At 33.9% G+C, this 17,595-nt stretch overlaps 4 protein-coding genes across 6 annotated transcripts; 2 read left to right on the top strand and 2 right to left on the bottom strand.

The window, feature by feature from the left end:
- Positions 1–715: 715 nt before the first annotated feature.
- LOC107412210 (uncharacterized) lies at positions 716–2,777 on the bottom strand. Its single transcript, XM_016019923.4, has 6 exons — positions 2,500–2,777; positions 2,236–2,394; positions 2,053–2,136; positions 1,796–1,927; positions 1,610–1,681; positions 716–1,053 (listed from the first exon to the last, which is right to left on the bottom strand). The coding sequence occupies exons 1-6, from the start codon at positions 2,600–2,602 to the stop codon at positions 977–979; spliced, it is 627 nt and encodes a 208-aa protein (XP_015875409.1). The 5' UTR covers positions 2,603–2,777; the 3' UTR covers positions 716–976.
- Positions 2,778–4,303: 1,526 nt separating this feature from the next.
- On the top strand, positions 4,304–7,251 carry LOC107412181 (uncharacterized). Of its 2 annotated transcripts, none has more exons than XM_016019894.4 (3): positions 4,304–4,457; positions 5,007–5,827; positions 6,881–7,251. In XM_016019894.4, exon 2 carries the CDS (start codon positions 5,078–5,080, stop codon positions 5,819–5,821), a length of 744 nt encoding a protein of 247 aa, XP_015875380.1. In that variant the 5' UTR covers positions 4,304–4,457; positions 5,007–5,077; the 3' UTR covers positions 5,822–5,827; positions 6,881–7,251. The 2 variants fall into 2 exon arrangements, with proteins under 2 accessions (XP_015875380.1, XP_015875379.1); XM_016019893.4 differs by having other exon boundaries at positions 4,328–4,480.
- Positions 7,252–7,332: 81 nt separating this feature from the next.
- Positions 7,333–9,841, top strand: LOC107412122 (protein IQ-DOMAIN 19). 2 transcript variants are annotated; one of them, XM_025070300.3, is made up of 4 exons: positions 7,333–8,268; positions 8,456–8,707; positions 9,030–9,596; positions 9,687–9,841. In XM_025070300.3, the coding sequence occupies exons 1-4, from the start codon at positions 7,924–7,926 to the stop codon at positions 9,705–9,707; spliced, it is 1,185 nt and encodes a 394-aa protein (XP_024926068.3). In that variant the 5' UTR covers positions 7,333–7,923; the 3' UTR covers positions 9,708–9,841. The 2 variants fall into 2 exon arrangements, with proteins under 2 accessions (XP_024926068.3, XP_015875322.3); XM_016019836.4 differs by having other exon boundaries at positions 9,030–9,841.
- Positions 9,842–10,986: 1,145 nt separating this feature from the next.
- Positions 10,987–16,898, bottom strand: LOC107412173 (serine/threonine-protein kinase Nek3). Its single transcript, XM_016019882.4, has 15 exons — positions 16,663–16,898; positions 15,443–15,561; positions 15,293–15,359; positions 14,795–14,860; positions 14,424–14,470; positions 14,276–14,321; positions 14,060–14,140; positions 13,926–13,968; positions 13,795–13,844; positions 13,616–13,697; positions 13,465–13,514; positions 13,004–13,077; positions 12,724–12,775; positions 12,215–12,640; positions 10,987–12,006 (listed from the first exon to the last, which is right to left on the bottom strand). Exons 2-15 carry the CDS (start codon positions 15,526–15,528, stop codon positions 11,335–11,337), a joined length of 1,842 nt encoding a protein of 613 aa, XP_015875368.3. The 5' UTR covers positions 15,529–15,561; positions 16,663–16,898; the 3' UTR covers positions 10,987–11,334.
- Positions 16,899–17,595: the final 697 nt, after the last annotated feature.

Here is a 17,595-nt window from a genome sequence, read left to right as displayed (position 1 = left end):
TCAGGTACCTGCTTATGAAATATCATCTTAATTACCCTGCCAGTGCTTAGTGCCTCCTTTCATTTTGGATGGATATTGAGTGTTGTACTACGGAAACAAAACAAAAAGATTATGAGTAAACATACCAAGAGAAACAGAGTGAGGGAACTGGTGTCTTGTTTGAGTCTCATGAAAATTGGTGTTTGTTATTTAAATTTTGGACTTAAATTTTGGACCAACAATCTTAAGAGGGTTGTCTCCTAATTGTCAATCTTTCAGGATAAAATAATTGACAGTATTAGTATAAGGCTCATCCTTCTCAAGAATGCCTGTAATTACTTTCAATGCCATCCTTTTTTGCGTCTACCGTCAATTTAACCAAGGTTTTCATGCTTGCATATGGTTTTTGTTGTTTGTTTACATGAGGCTACAGAAAACTCTAGATTACACAGTTGGATTAAGGCTATATCCTTAAAAAACTGGATTCTTCTTCTGTTCTGAGTTCATGGATGCATTAGCTCATAAACCAGTTCCATACTTTTAGGAAAAAATTGATGATTTTTAACAAGCTGTTCCATCTTTTCTTGAAGTTACACTTTATCTTCTTCTTCTTTCATCTTTTTATTTTTCACTCTTTTTTCCTTTGGGGGGTGCTGAGAAAAATTCCTTGAATCTTTCTTTGTTTTCTGCTTTTTTTTCTTTAGCATTATTTCTCTTAATTCTCGAAGAAAGCGGAAAAACAAAACTGATGCACACCCATTGATAAAGTAATGAAACAAAACAACCGTCTGTTCTCTTAATTACATACTGTCTACATGGAATAGTATATTTCTATGCTATAGAATACAGTCATCAGCCTGTGACTATATTTTTAACTTATTTATAGATAAAGCCTTTATACGAAAAATATATGGAAAACCAAATGAAACAATGGCATGGAAAAATCAACACATCTGAAACTATAATTAATAAATGTAATGAATTATGAAATTTGAGACTACTTCTGCAGAATTATGGCCACAGACATCATCAATGCCATCATCCATTGAAACTTTCCTGGAAGAAATGAGGCGGCTGCAGGAAAACAAGATTTATAATTAGAAAATTTTTTAAATTAAATCAGTAAATTTTCTTCATTGTCTATCATATTATTTAATTAAATTAAAATACGGGAATGTGTTTTTTCAAACACTATAAAAATAAACAATATGATGAGGTCAATTGCGTGTGCAACCATTATTATTCAGTCCCTTGAACAAGTCGAGGTCTAAACAAGAGTTATCTTCAAGAAGACAAAGGCCGTTGGTTTTAACCTGCCTAAACCATTAATATTTTGTGAAACATGGTATTGTCTAAAATTAAATAATGTATAAAGCCACTAAAATTCTTTATTCCTCTATTCCATGTCTTGTGAACAGGGCATTATTCAAAACTTAAATAGTGTTTTGATTATATATCTGAGTTCTTACCATGTTTATTTAATTTTTTTTTTTTTTTTTTTGGTAATTAAAACGTTTTGTTATTAGGTGGTCATTAATTTTTTTCATAACAAGGATGTTTTGAAAACGAAAAACAAAAGGAAATTATAGAGGGAAAGAGATTGGTATTGTTTGCACAGTTGACATCTCACCATAACTCTCACTGCCGGAGTTTGAATTTGCAACTTTAATTCCAAGACTTTCGCAGTCGGATCCAAGTGTACCTTTAATTACAACACAACAAAATCAAAAGCTTCTGTTAGCTAATTAAAAAAAGAAAAAAAAAAGAAAAAAAAAATAGTGATGTTGCTTTTGTTAAAAGAGAAATAGGAAATTACATTCGCTGTAGCATGGGAAGGCTGTCACATTGAGAAGGTTGAAGAAGCCTGAATTGCATTCACATACATGGGAATGGCTTACGGTGTTGTTCTTTGTGCATTTTCCTTCCCCACAATATGCCCAGTAACAAGCTATACGTATATATTATATCATACATGATCACAGATAAACAAAATCATCATTAGTAAAAAGAACAAAATCACCATTAAACAGATTTATGATGATGATCATGTGGTGGTAAGTAAATAGTAATTACGATCAAAGGCAGAGATATTGCGTGGAACTTCTTTTTCTGGAACTGGAGGTGGGGCTGGTTGGCACCCGTCGTACTTTAGAGAGCCTGCAAGACCATGAAACAAAAGTAATTGAATTCATCAAATTTTATGTAAAATTCATTGATATGAAGAAGAAGAAGAAGAAGTAAAAAAGAGGTGCTTACAGTTGGGAATGACACAAGGGAGAAACCTAAGGTCGTCATCGTCTTCGTCGTCTTGAGTTCTCTTCCAGTTAGCTTCACACTCACAAATGAAGCCTATTGGAGAGCTTCCATCTACTTTGCATGTTCCCTTTCCACACTCCATTTCTTCACACAGTTCCGCTGTAAAACAAATTAAAACCCACCTAATTATTGACCAAATTAACAAATATTAATTAATAGCCAGAGAGGAAAAAACACAGATCGATAGAGATGTTGATTAAGTACCACCAATGGTAGGAGCTAAATCATCCCACAAACCCATAGAAGAAAAGGGTAGCAGTACCAGAACCATGGCTATAACAGCCCAGGAAATACTAGAGGAAGCCATTTTTATCACTATTTTTCTGTATTTTGTTCTCCACAGAGACAGATTGGATAGAGAGATAGAGAGAGAGAGAGAGAGAGAGGGTTTATAATTGTAGAGGGAACTTGATGGATGGTGGTGTTGTTTTCAGTATTAATGGGTTATATAGAATTCCCAAAATTTGAAGTTTTCTTCCAAGCCAAACAAAAGAAAGAAACTACTTGTAAACTTCCACTTTTAGAAGCTATCCTCTTACTTTTCGAAGCTGTTATATATTATTTTTAATATTCAACACGACTTTATACCCAACAATATATAGAATTAATTATTGAACATGAACCATCTTTTTTTCTTCTGTTTCAATAAATCATATCAAAAAACGTATTCGATGGTTTTGATTCTATTTGTTTTTTGAAATCTTAATTTGACAGTATTATATTTGTTATTTGATTATATTTAAGGCAGGTTTAATTTTACTTATTCTAATAAGCGATTGATTTGATGCGGCAACTACTCTAGAAGGGGGTGTACTTGGTAAAGGTATAAAAAAAAGATAAAAGTGGTAGCGGTCTTTTTTTCTTTTTAGCTGAAAAATGTGGTAGCGGTCTTAGCCCTTGAAAGAAGCTTCTTAAAAATTGCCAAATCATACGACAAAATATATGTATATAGCAAAATGATTATTGTTGATATCTTCTAGTCCAATTTCATGCCAAAGTCAGAAATAGGCAACTTGCAAAAATAATCTAATTATTTTTTTACTAGGTCTACAAGAAACACTAATTATTATTCATAATTATGCTTTGAAAAATAAAGAATTAAATAAAATTACCTATTAAAATAATTAATACTTGAAAACTAAATTCAAATAAGTTGCACTTTTTTTTTTATTATTATTATTATTTTAATGAGATCCATATTTTTATAATTATTGGATTCGTATAAAAACAAAACAAAATTAAATTAAATTAAATTGTCCAAGAGGACAAATGTATCACGTCTCCTTCTTAAATGATCGTCTTCCAAATTCTTCGTACGCGTGTTGCCCATGTATAAGATACAAAATCAAACAAAGAAACGGAGGTTTTCTAGAAAGAGTGAAACAATAAAGATATGGCCAATATTGAGATTCCAAAGTCAAAATTATGCTAAAATTAAATATTGGCCGACCCAAAAAGAAAAATAATCACATCATAAGGAAAATGGGCTTTCAAAATGTTGAAGGAAGTCATGACAATTATATATATATATATATATATTTTTTTTTTTTATGTCGTTTTCCTATTGGTATGATAATATAAGTAGAATCAAGCTTTATTTTGTAATGTTTATCTAACCTTTGATGTGAAAGGGCTCTAAGAAGCTTCTATTCTATACTTATAATTGCGCATATTTTTTATATATCAATTTTTTTTTTATTGGCTATTTAAAACTACTATTACCTTTTCCACCAACCATTTTAATGAAATTAATCGTCTCATTTAAAGAATATCAATGCTACAAAATCATAAAAATATTTGTTTAAGTATCGGTTTGGTGGTAAAGTTACTAAAAATACATACCTTAATTATGATGTTCACAAAACGAAAAGAAGGAAAAGTTGGAAAATTAAATTAGGTCATAGTTAAAAAAAAAAAAAAAAAAAAAGTTAGATTGGGTAGGTATTTTAAATAATATTTAATTAAAAATTACAAGGGGTCTATTTGTTGGCCCATCTGAATCACGGGCCTTAAACATCCGGCCCATAGGATTCAACTCAATCACAGCGATTAAAACGACGGCGCTCTTTACACTCAGTTTCTTTTCTCTGGGTCTCAGTGTCTGTTCATCATCTGAACCTCCAAAGGAAAATATTGGGGCCGTGGCAGTGGCAGTGGCAGTGGTAGTGTCTCTTCCCCTTTATCGGTAACAGAAAATTGCAATCTTTTTTCACTTTCCTTTTTCTGTTATTTTAGGGTTCTTGGAATGTATTAGAAAGTTATTATGTTATTTCATTTTATTTAATATTGTTTCTGTTTTAATTTTCTTACTCTTCGATCGATTCGATTCTTGGCCCACCAATAGAAAACTCCAGTTTTCGAACACTTGCTTAGTGTCATTTGCTCTCCCAGAATGATATTTTCACTTCAGCTCTTTAAATTTAATTTGCATTTTTTGTTATCTTTTTCTGTTTCGGAATTGTTGTTTTTTAATTCATCAAACAAAGCAATAAAAAATTCCCAATTTTCGTAGCCTTTTTAGATCCTTCATGTAGTTGCATTTGACACTGTTGACTGCTGAGGGAGGTTAGAAGTTTGTAAAGGTTGCAAATTTTATGCAAAATGGCTAAAAATATTTAGAAACCAAACGAAATTTTTTATGTTTGTTTTGTTTCTTCAATGAATATTCTGCTGAAATTTGGGTGATTCTGAATACTTGTTTGTTAATGCAGTCTTCTAACTAATTGGAGAATAGAGTTCATTCCAATCTTCCCCGAGCACGAGTTGGTCTTTTAAAAAAAAGATGATAAGAATATTAAAACTGAAACCCCTCTCGTTGTCTATTGAGTCTTCGAGCCACCAGTTGCTTCAGCGATGCTCTGTGAGTGGAACTGCAAAGGGTAAAGGAAAGCTGAAAGCAGCGCAACCATTGAAACGGTCGAAGGTGACTACAAAGAAAGGCGCAGGGGATGCTCCTGCTAAAGGTGGAGGGAAAGGTCATAGTGAAAAAGAACGCCTGGAAAAGTTTTATGATCAATGCTTAAATGCTCCAACACCTATTAGGTACTTGACACCAAAACAAAGAGAACGCGAAGCACAGCGTGAGAAGTTAGGCCTTATTAGCAAAGATCGACAACGCGAGCTTGACATGTTGAAGAAAAACAAGGGGAAAAAGGGGATTTCGGAAACACCAACAATTATTGGAACTCCTGGTTTGGATCTGATATCACTAGGTTTGGTTGATGAAAAGGATATACCAAAGTATGAACTGACTGTTGAAGATGGTCGGAGGCTTGCAAAGGAGTATAGTAGGGTTTTAATGAGGCGTCATCGAGCAAGGCAGGCAGCAGAGTCGAATCTTCTGCGGTTGAAGAAAGAGGCAATTGAGGCATTGCCTGAACATTTGAAGGCAGCTGCATTGGTACCCGATCTGACTCCTTTCCCAGCTAATCGCTTCATGGCAACTCTAACTCCTCCAATTGAAGGTTACATTGAGAAGGTGAAGGAAGCAGCAAGAAGGAGCAGTGGGAAAGAGAAACTCAGATGATTAAAGGTTAAAAAAATTTTGTTTTGCTCCTTACTGTTTTTTTGTTCTACCCTGCTGGATCAGTAATTTTAGTGCCTTGAGTTTAGTACTTATTGAGTTAGTGATTCTATAGATGAATTGAGAGCGTAGTTTTAATGTTGTCCGAAGATCTTCTCATCTGTAAAATTGAAAGTTGAAAACATTTGTATTGGCACCAGTTAGCCACTCTGAGGTTTTAGAGCAAATAAAAATGTTTGCATCAATATAACACACATGATTTTTAACATCCAAGTTGCAAGTCCAGTCCAGTCAGTTTTAATATAGTATTATGCGCTGCAAGATGATGGCATACAAATGTCAAAAGTCCAGTTGAATCGGTTTTGATATAGTATTGTATTATACGCTGCAAGTTGATGGCAAACAAATGTCAATTACAGCTTGAGATCTATTTTTCTACGCTGTCCTGCTAGATCCTAGAAAACCTACCTAGGAGATTGAGCTTTAGCTTTGGTGAACGTATAGTTGTCATGCTTCATCCTGCACTTTGTTTTTAGTTGGCAGACAGATTTATTAAACTAGTGAGTGGACATCAAGAAATAATGTTATACCTAACTAGAAGAGCAGTGACTCAGAATTTATGTCAACTGATGAATAGAGCTTTTTGCTTTCCCATAATTTCTAGAAAAGGATAGCTTACAGAAATTATCGAAGATGATAGTGATCAGCTAAGGAATCTGCCAACATTTACCACGTGATTTCTTACTAACAAAGCTATATGTATTATGGATAAAGTGAATTGGAGATCTTATTCAGAGTCGTGTTGTAATTAATTTCTGCTGGTGTTCTTTAGAGTCATATTTAGGGAAGAGAATGGGTTGCCAATAAGACTTTTTTGACTCTTTTCTCTGACTGTAAGTTTTTTTATTTTATTTTTATTTTTTTTAAGTGTATGTTGAGGTTATAGAGTCTTTAGTGTTTACCCTTTTAAAAATGTTAAAAAGTTGGTTTTGACTCTGCATCTCTATTGTTTGCTCTTTCTGTCTTGCCTGTTTGATAAGTTTTTTCATTCTCTTGGTGCAGATATGTTATGCTTGCAAGGAGAAGAGCTTTGAAGTAGGAGAACTAGCAACTACTGGAGTCAGAGAGTTATGTTCTAACTTGACATGGGCATCACAGCTCTGAGGAGCTGATAAAATAATTTACCGAATCTAGAACTGCTGTTACTTTTTGGTTGTTAGCTTTCAGGTTTACTGAGTACTCAATTTTGACTGAACTGGCGAGTTTTACATGTTTGCACGATCCAATCTTGATGTATGTTTTATTTGATCAACCTTGAACTATTTGTAAGAATCAATACCAGCAATCCACAAGCTTAGAAATCCTACTCTGGCACAATATTATTTCCTTTAAATTTATTATGTTACTAGTGCATGAGAAGCCATGCTTTTATTTCTTCTTAATGTTATAATTTTATTCTGATTAAAAATAATAATAATAAAACCACGTTGCAGTCAGACAATTTCATAATTAACATAAGAAAGACTAAAAGAAAAAGAGAAAAGAACAAGTTGCACTGTGTACATATATTATTTGCAATTTCGGTGATGAGTATCAACCTCTGACCTCAGCCGTCAGCACCAACGCCAGACATTAATTGGTTAAGAAACAAAAGCCAGAGCCAAGTCGTGATGGCTATATAATGGAGGGACTGCAAAATCTGGACCTTGGTACATAGCGTTAGACCTCCAAAAAGAAAAAAATACGCCAAGGATTTGACTAACATCATCGATACATGCACTATCTAAAAGAAGAAATATAGCTAAAACTTAGCTGCCACGTGACAGTTTCCTAAAGAAAGCAATTGAGAAAGTCCTATATTAGAGAGAGTGGCAAGTGGCTTAATCAAGTAGAGCTTTGCAGGCCGTAGACATTAAATAAAACCAGAAGACCACAAATCTATGGGAGACAGAAAACACTCTTAATCTAAAGTTTATTATACGGTGATATTCAATGGACATTATAGTCTTTGTATAAACAATAAAAAGATTACCAGAGTCTCGTACAGAGGTGTATAGTTTGAGAATTTCTTCCCTTCTTTGATAACAAACTCTGTGCAACAGATAATGGGAAAGGCAAGCAGATGGATCAGGAACTTTCTGATAGGAAAAAAAGAGGATAGGAAGAAGAATGATGCTTCATTTTCTGTTGAAAGTCAAACTACCAAGTCGGAAAGCGTACCGGGGACTCCAAAAGTTAAGAGGAAGTGGAGCTTTGGAAAAGCATCAGGCAAAGAGGCAACCCACAAGTTTTCCAAGTCATTTGATTCAATTGACCCCAGTAAACTTCCAATTCAGGCTGTGGCAAAATCTGAGTCTCAGAAGAGTCATACCAAGGCAATGGTAGCGATACGGGGCCAAATTGAATATGCTGCTGCTACCAAGATTCAATCTGTCTTTCGCTCTTATCTGGTTCAAACTTTCATCCATGAATTTCACATATTTAATGCTTTCAAATTTCGTATCTTTATCAAACAAAGAAGAAAAAAAAAAAAAAAAAAAAAAAAAGGGAAAAAGACAGATATGTCTAACCATGCCTTGAAGTGGGGATTGTCTTCAAATCATTTTTCATTATTGTTTGAGTTATGTTGTTTTTCAGGCAAAGAAAGCATTACATGCTTTAAGGGGACTAGTCAAGTTACAAGCATCGGTGAGGGGTCACCTTGTGAGGAAACAAACAACTGATATTTTGAAGCGCATGCATGCATTAATGGCAATCCAGGTTAGAGCTCGTGTTCAGAGGATCCAATTGGCAGCAGCAGAGGAAGCACAATATGTTGTTAAAACTCGATCATCATTTCATAAGGGGTTCATTCCAGAGACAGGAGTTAGAGCATTGCAAAGAGACAGAGTAAGCTTTCTTTTACACTTCATGGTGTTTTTCCTAGAATTGACTTGAAATGGAAAATTATATGAGAATTTTGTTTTTTTTATTTATGATTCTTCTTGTTCCACCCAATTATACCTGATAGAGAACTATTTTTGCTTCTTTTAGTGCAGCTTTTCATGTTCTATTAGCCAGATAGACAAGACCCATAAATTTCATAATAATGGCGTTCTGTTTTCCTCCATTTTTCTAACCGACCAAACAAGAAATAGAGGTCCTGTATGGCAATAGGCAAGGCTCCACATGAATTATTCACTCACCTGACGTTCATGACTTGTTTATGCAGAACAAATTGGATACAAATCCCAACGAAACACGTTTAGTATCAAAAAGTTCAAGTGGCTATCTAAATCATTCTCAAATGGAAAGGATAGACACTACAATTAATAATTCTGGACATCTTTCAATCTCAAAACGACATCAGTACGAGGAACATAGCTTCAGAACAGCAGAAAACCCAACGAGAACCTCTTTCATCCATCAACAGCCTAATTTTCCAAACCCCACTGCCTGTAATGACCACTATTCATTCTTACCAAATTACATGGCCAACACAGAATCATCAAAGGCTAAATACAGGTCACAGAGTGAACCAAAGCAAAGACCGAAATGGAACAACATGAAGCAAAAAACAAAACATACAGAAATAATGGATGCTATTGATATCTCCATGGATGATCAAATTCTGAAACCTTCAAATTCACAGTTCAGGTTAATCAATGGTCTTGATAAGCATGATCCCTGGTTTCTCAAGCTTTATAAAACTCGAAGAACCGTAAATGATAGTAACTATGATTCCATAAGCACGTCAACTGGTCACTCCAACTACTTTGAATCTCTTGCTGCATATGAGGTAGGAATGTGCTTAGCTTTACTGCATTGTGCTAAGCTTTGCACTGCCTTTCAAATGGTTTTCTAATTCTAATCCTTTATGTTGTTGCAGCCCTATGAGAAGATGTACTAGCTTTGAGAATCTACAGAATGGATAAATGGGCAAGGCATTAGAAGAAATAGGATGGCCTGGATTACTCGATTCTTTCTTGTACAATGTCAATTGCTGGGCTACAATCATAGAAATATTTGAAGTTCTTTTTTTCTTTTTCTTTTTTTTTTCTTTTTTTTTTTTTTTTTTGTTTCCATCATAAAGTTGCTTCTTTTAATTCTTTATATATGAAGGTAAAAGTAATCTTAAAAAACTTTGGTGTAATTCGAAAATATTGCAAGATTATTACTGTCGAAGTTAAATGAAACTACTTAAGCTGTATTTTCATGATCTAACCCATAACGAAATAGACCATTAGGAATTTTCTGACGATAAAAAGCTTTAGGATATTTCCAAGGGTCCCATCTATGGAAACAATTTTGTCAGAACGTAAGTTGAATGGGAAAGCAAAAAGAAGCAAGTTGAATGAGCATTGAACACATACACATGCTAAGTAGCCCTTTTAGAAGACATACCATAAGAGCCAATTCAAGCTATTTAAAAATATATATAATTAACACATGAAAGCAGACAAAAAGATAAAAAGAAAAAGAAAGTACGTGATGTTTACCGCACAACTTTGCTTTGTATGTAAAGGCCACGGCTTCTACTACAAGAGATAGGGTCTTCAAAGCCATAAGATCACCGTATAAACCACTTTAGAATCTAAAGTAATATAAACCAAAATTTGAACTCAGTTCCCATATAATGAATTTTTACTTTAAATTCAAAACTTGTGGTGCATACCAAGAATTAAGATTACACACTTAGATTTCTCTCCTCTTATGGGATCTAGGTCTACGGTTCGAGTCCGTATAGCCCTATAAACCTAAAACCTATAATTATAATATAAAAAAGAAAAAAAAAATATTTATAGAATATTGAAATATTAATAATTTAATTAATAATTTATAATTTATTCTAATTTAAGAATTTTATTTATAATATAGAAAGAATAAATATATATATATATATATATATCTATATATATGTATATAGATTTTTCTCCTCATATGGGATCTACACTTGCTGAATTTGATTAGATAGATAAATTTTAGTTTTTAATGTATATGAATATCTCATTGAATTACAAGAAAATATATTTGAGCTTTTCCATAAAAAAACAAAAAACAAAAATTATATATATATACATATATATGAGCTAATTAAACCATTTGTTGTTTCAGCCACCTGAATGGTTATATGTTCTACATAAATATTCTCGCTTAAACTGCCGCAAGAATATAATAGAGAAGGGATATTAGAACAAGGGAGCAAAATACATCCCTAGTGAAATTAGCCACTGTTTAAGCAAATACAAAACTGCAAAAGTTAGACTAAAGATACAAACATTTAGGAAATTTCTAACTTATCTCACTTGTCAAACTAAGAACTTGAATCCGTGATAGATACTAAGTCATAACCTAGAAAATAGAGACTAAGGTGAATCCGTGATAGATACTAAGTCATAACCTAGAAAATAGAGACTAAGGTGCCTACTTCCCATAAAAAACTAGAAAAGAAAAACATTTAAAAGAAAAAAAGAAAAAATGACTATAAACTATTGCAGACACAAGTATAGATACATGTGGTAGTCAATTCATAGGCGTCACTCATCCTGCTTAGTTGTATTCTCCTTGAAGCTCTTGGTTAACCAAATAGCAGTTTCCCTGGGAGAGACCTTCCCTGGACCGAAGGGCTTCAACAATACCCCCAGCTCATCGTACCTTTCCTGTTGCAGTAACCTTGCACTAAATTCAAGCAAACCTTCCAATGCTTCAGCCCTTTGCCGGAATGACGAAGTGTCAAAACGGTGGCGACGAGTGTCAGAAGAGGTTCGGCTTGATGCTCCAGCAGTTGCATTTTGATCAGAGCATTCATCACTTCCATTTTCTCCATCCACATTAAACATGCTCGTTTGAATTCCTTGCCATGTATCAGGAAAACTGAACTTGCCAGAGGCTTTATCACATATCTGAACTGTACACTTGTCTTTTGTGATTGAACAGTCACCATATTGTGGGGAGCCATTTGAGCCTTGTGCAGACGTAGAAGAAGTTCTACGGACAGGCAAGAACTGTTCCTCATATGAGGCTAAAGGGAATTCAGCTATCCTGTCAATCCGAGGAGAGTTTACAGAAACATCAGGGGACTTCATACAGTGAAGGATGCCAACATTAGGCCTGCAAGGGGATTGTTGAATTGCATTTGTTGTTGCCAATGGCAATGATGCTCGGCGAGTTGTCAGTACAGACATTGTCGGAGCACGTGAACCAGGAAGCTGAAAAGAAGAAAAGAAAAAACAGCAAAAAAATAACTCAGATTCTATGACTAGCAAAAACTGTCATCAATAGTTCCAACAGTTTCGCATAGTATCAGTTACCCATTAAGTAGTTATTATGCCATCTATGCTTGTTTTATATGCGAACTTTTTCATCAATCATCCATTTTGTGCATGTGGAGATAGAGATGCTTCCATTTGATCTTACCGATACACGTTTCTTTAGGGGTTCTGACAATTTTCTGGGAGTGGCAGAAGCTTTTGCTGGAGAGGGTCTTGAAGTTTTGGAAGCGATTGGCTGCTTTCGAGTGGCTACCCCCTTGTGAGTCTCGCTAACAGATAGTCCTGCTAACCTTCTATTGAGATAATCTGGAGTATCATGTATTTCTATGGTAGAGCACATAGAATCTTGCTCACCTCCAGATATACTTGGGTTCAAATTCCTATCATTGCTAAACGAATGCCTCTTCTGTGGGTAAGTGGAGAAAGAAACAGCTTCTGAAAATCTAGTTTTCTTGATGCAATCAGATTCAGGCCACTGCACACCTAAATTACCACGTCTAGGGCTATTGAGTTTGAGATGAATCTTAATAACATATGGTTGAAGGAGAGGGTGGCCAAGCAACTCTGCAGCCTGCACAACAGATGCACTTCAAATGATAAAAGTACTCCTAATGTATCTGTGATTAATGTAGGCTAAAGGAGAATTTTACATACACTTGGCCTAAGTTCAGGGTTTTTCCGCAGCATGCTCTTAACAAGACCACGACTGAGATAGAAATAAGCCAACTGATTAGATCACGAATATCCTCTAATTAAAATTCATTTGAAATAATTACATATACAAGTTAGATCTTGAAATTATATAGATCTCAACAGTAGCAATCATAGATAGCTTTTCAGTCATTTTTCACTCGTGGTGATTCTCGTTATGGACGGCTATATGTACTGTAATATTAAAAACTTTGAGTGCTATATGTACTGTAAAAGGACATACAATGCACCAGAGTACTTTGCCGGAAGTGGCGCCACTATGGACTTGTTAATTTTGTTAATCAATGCTTGAATATCCTGCACAAGAAACAAATTTATATTTAAAGAGCCAGATCAAATACAATTAAATACAAATTTATATTTTTCTAGCTTACAATATAAAAGCTGTAATGCTTAGTGTTGAATAGAGGTAAGCTCTGTCCATATGTATCATGGGTCATACCATAATACCTTTGGCCTTTCGGCTACAATAAATTCGGATCACCCAAATTCAGAATAACCACATCTCACATGTAAGCTAACAGGATATTCAATTAAATAATCACATAAAAAGATACACACATATAATGATATGGGACGCATTTTAGAGCCCTTGCACTAAATTTCCTTTGAAAAGGCAAACGAAAAAGATGTCATGTAAAAAGCTGTCCTATATCTGGTAAAATTAGAGGTCCAATGACTTACGAATGCTTTAAATGCGGGCTTATGAGAAGTCATTTCATATATACAGCATCCTGGATAAGAAATCAATGACATATTCAAGCTACAGAACCGAAAAGTTGGTCAGCCAAGTAAAAAAAAACTTCCAGGGACCAGAGGTGAACACAAAGCTTACCCAATGACCAAATATCTGATTTTGAACCATAAGGTATATCAGCAAGAAGCTCGGGACACATATAGCTGGGTGTTCCCACAACCTGAAGTACAAGATTATAATTCAGACAAAGGATACCAATGTTAACTTGTCTGTAAAATTCAGAAGGTAAAAAAACTTATTTATATGATACTACTTACCGACGAAGCAAGATCATCGGAGGTCAACATTTTGGCCAGTCCGAAATCACCTGCTCCATTATTGACTGATTGCTGTTAGCAAATTACGATTCCCTTCAAAAGAAAACTTAGAAGATTGTAGGATCACTTACCGAGACGTATATCTTGATCTTTAGTCAAGAATATATTTGAACACTGAAGAAGCCATGGAATGCAATTAGTATATAGGAGACTGCGAACGGGGATGCAATGCCCAAGAAAATGGATAAAGAGATTTACTACAAACCTTGACATCACGATGGAGAATATGATTAACATGCAAGTAGTCAAGTGCCATGAGAAGTTGAACAAGCCACTTACAGAGCTTCTGAAAACAGAAACAAGCATCAGCTCATGAGTTTCACGTAGTAAATACAATAAAGTTAAATGCTGAGTAAGAGATATGGTACAAAAAAAAAATTATGTAAGAAAAGAGAACATAACAAAAATAGATAAATAAGACCTCCTCTGAGAAAAGAACGCTATTAGCCTTTTTTATTGCTTCTGCCCTGCACCATAACAAAAAATTTGCAGAAACAACCAGGATTAAGGAAGACATCAAGTGAGATAAACCCATCAATAAACAGCAAGCACACAAAAGAAAAACTTACATGTCTCCTCCTTCACAATAACCAATAATAATGCATACATAGCAACCCTGAGTACAAGGGATCAATGTGAATCGTATTAGCCATGGCAAACATATGCAAAATAATAATATATCTTATATGAATAGATATCAAGGTTATTCTTTGTCTACGTTGAAACCCAGACTACAAGGGATAATTCTTTCCTATCATCATTAATAAATATAAAAATAGATATCCACATTAGGAATAAAAATTGCATCAAAATGGCAAATAAAATCAAACGAGTTAATGGAGACAATTTAAAACCTACAATTAGCTATTACTCCATGAAAATCAAAAGGAAAAGATACTACTGAAGATTAATATAAGAGAAAATTACAGGAACACCATACCTTCTCTACCCAAGAATCTTTGTATTCCACTATGAATGGATTCCGAAATTTAGAAATGAGCTCCATCTATACATTTCAAGAAAACGGTTAAATATGTAAAGATTCTACATCTTACAAATTTAAAATTTAATTCCATTGAAAAGGTTTTAGATATATAACAGTAGCTTAAATTGCATTTAATTAAAATTTCTTGAACATCTAGCTTAGATTGCACTTAATTAAAATCTCATTCAACCTTTTTTTTTTTTTTTTTTTTCCACCTTTCAGTATGCCTCTTTTTTTCCCTTTCTTTTAACTTTTAAATCCAAGTAACCTTCAAGCCCACAGCATATTCAGACATTCGTTCCATAAAGTGCTTTGGAAAATATTAGTCCTCATGAAACACAAACATGCCACAGACAAAACATTGCACAAGTACAGAACTAAATCAAGATACAAAAGAAGTATCTTTTCAGTGTGTTAAGAAGGTAATTCCATCGTGGATTAAGAAATACCAACCTCCTGGTGTGCCGATCTGCGTGACCTATCAGTCTGACGGGCAAGACGAATCTTTTTCAACACATACCTTATCAAAATCAAAAAGTAAAAAGATCTTTAAAACATGAATAAGAAAGAACACAGAAAGAACAATGTAAAATTCATTCTTACTTCTTCTTTTCATGCTTATGCCTGACAAGAAGAGCAGAACCAAAAGCTCCTTTCCCAATCTGCTCTAGTACTTCGTATTGCTCCATGAGATGAGTCGCAAATTCTTGTATTTATTTTTTCTGGTCATAGATCATAAAAAGGTTAAAATTCCTAAAAACCTTGTATATTTTCCATTTCCAATTCTTGGAATGTACATAACCATGAAAGAAATGGATCAAACTAGTAACAAATGGAAGGTAAACTGTCTCTAAAATTACTCCACCAGTCATGTTACTCAAGAGTCAAATTGCCTATATAAATGCATTTCTTTTTTCTTGAGAAACAAACAAAGACACAAGAAAAATACAGTTTTTACCACGACAAAGAAATACACCCTTGAAGTCAAAGGAAAAAAAAAAAAATGCTTTAGAAGAGCGGGGAAAAAAAACTTGCGAGGTTTAATATAAATTTTGATCTGAATAAGCCCTTTTGTTGAAAGAAAATACGCTCTCAAATAGTCTACATTACCTCAGTCAAAAGCAAAAACAAAGAAGAAGAAAAATAAGTTCTTTTCTCTGACAACAATCTTTTCTTTTTTTTTAGTACAAAGTTTGCCAAATTCCAAACATTTAGAGAGAAAACAGAAAGGTAAAGAAACACTGTAAAATTTGAAGTTTACACAGAACTCCACCACTAGCTCTGAGTGCAAGCATCAGTTTTTTTCAGATCTCAGTGAGAATGAGACCAAAAAAAAAAAAAAAAAAAAGGGGAAAAATGAAGACCAAAGCTCTGCTTTATTTCTACATTTTCTCAGTAAAAAAAGAGCAGAAGAATAGAGAAACAGCGAGTAGAAGAAAAAACAATTGACTCAAATATCTAACCAAGCTTTTCACAAGCCACTTATCAAAAATCCAAAAGGAAGAGAGAGAGAGAGAAAATAAAAAGAGCAAAAAGAAAAAAAAATGCATCATAAATAGCATATGTTCCACCGCCAAATTTATGCTTTTTTTCTACAAATACATAACCACATAATATATACTAATTTGAGCATAGAAAAACCAACAAAAAAAAAGGATCAAAATTACGCAAAGCAAATCCAGAAAAAAAAAATGCTGGAAATGCAAATGCAGCTTGACGAACCGAATAGAGAGAAAGAACATCCACAAAAAAACAACAGTTCAGAGAAAAAGAATGAAGAATACAAAATCTCAGAGAGAAGCGAAGAGATTGAGGAAATGTACCTGAATGCAGAGAGATAAAATGGGATCGAAGTAGGGAAAGAGATCAAAGAGGAAGTTGAAGAGACAGGAAAGTCGGTGAAAGAGCTGCAAAACGACACCGTAGAGGAAGAAGCAGCAGAAGAAGAAGCGGCAACCAAGGAAGTTGCAGTACCTCCTTCGCCATTGGGATTTTTACTCTGAGCTGCTGACAAAATTATTTAGAGAGAGAAAGAGAGAGACAGAGACAGTAAGAGAGAGAGTCCATTGCAATATATACATATATATTCGAGGGAAAAAAAAAAAAAAAAAAGATAGAACGGTGCGTTTTAATAAAAAAAAAAAAAGAGAGAGAGATTTTATTACTGAAATAGATAAAGAGGAAAAAAAAAATGATGAGTCAAAATGAGAATCATGGTGTGTCTGAGAAGTTGATATGTTGTGAAAAGGAGAGAAGTGAGAGTGTGCTGACTGACTGAAATATTAATTACCAAAAAAAAATAATACAATATAAACATAGTGCGAACCGAGAATGGGAAGGTGGGTATGTCCCTGTAATTTTGTCAGCTTTCTTGTCCTTTTCTTTATCAAACGATTTTTTTATTTTTTACTTTTTAACATTTTCCTTTTCTTTTTTTTTTTTTTTTTTGGTAAAACATTTTCCTTTTTCTTATTGTTTTCTTCATTGCATCTTTTAATGGTATTACCTGTTTTACTCCCTAATTTATTTTCAGACTTCCTCTAAATTTATAATCTAATACTTCCAAATATTATATTATTATAACTCATTCTCGTTGAGAAAATTGAAACACTCCATTTAAACACTTTAATTAATATTTAAACACTCCATTTGATTATTTTATTTGGTTTCTTCCTAACAGGTAAAATATTTTATTAATTATGTAATTATTTAAATGTTGGAGGGCATGGAAAGCAAGAAGCCTGACCAGAGGAAGC

Source organism: Ziziphus jujuba, chromosome 10 (genome assembly GCF_031755915.1).
Source record: "Ziziphus jujuba cultivar Dongzao chromosome 10, ASM3175591v1".
NCBI classification, from domain to species: Eukaryota; Viridiplantae; Streptophyta; class Magnoliopsida; order Rosales; family Rhamnaceae; genus Ziziphus; species Ziziphus jujuba.
This window is presented reverse-complemented; position numbering and strand designations above follow the sequence as displayed.

Coding starts and splice junctions, on each gene's coding strand:
- LOC107412210 (XM_016019923.4), bottom strand. CDS start 2,602: ATGGCTTCCTCTAGTATTTCCTGGGCTGTTATAGCCATGGTTCTGGTA. Junction 2,137..2,235: donor CCCTTGTGTCATTCCCAACT/GTAAGCACCTCT, acceptor ATGGTCTTGCAG/GCTCTCTAAAGTACGACGGG. Junction 1,054..1,609: donor CTCCGGCAGTGAGAGTTATG/GTGAGATGTCAA, acceptor GTTTTCCTGCAG/CCGCCTCATTTCTTCCAGGA.
- LOC107412181 (XM_016019894.4), top strand. CDS start 5,078: ATGATAAGAATATTAAAACTGAAACCCCTCTCGTTGTCTATTGAGTCT.
- LOC107412122 (XM_016019836.4), top strand. CDS start 7,924: ATGGGAAAGGCAAGCAGATGGATCAGGAACTTTCTGATAGGAAAAAAA. Junction 8,269..8,455: donor CTGTCTTTCGCTCTTATCTG/GTTCAAACTTTC, acceptor GTTGTTTTTCAG/GCAAAGAAAGCATTACATGC. Junction 8,708..9,029: donor GAGCATTGCAAAGAGACAGA/GTAAGCTTTCTT, acceptor TTGTTTATGCAG/AACAAATTGGATACAAATCC.
- LOC107412173 (XM_016019882.4), bottom strand. CDS start 15,528: ATGGAGCAATACGAAGTACTAGAGCAGATTGGGAAAGGAGCTTTTGGT. Junction 14,861..15,292: donor GCAGATCGGCACACCAGGAG/GTTGGTATTTCT, acceptor TGAAATGTATAG/ATGGAGCTCATTTCTAAATT. Junction 14,471..14,794: donor AAGATTCTTGGGTAGAGAAG/GTATGGTGTTCC, acceptor CCTTGTACTCAG/GGTTGCTATGTATGCATTAT.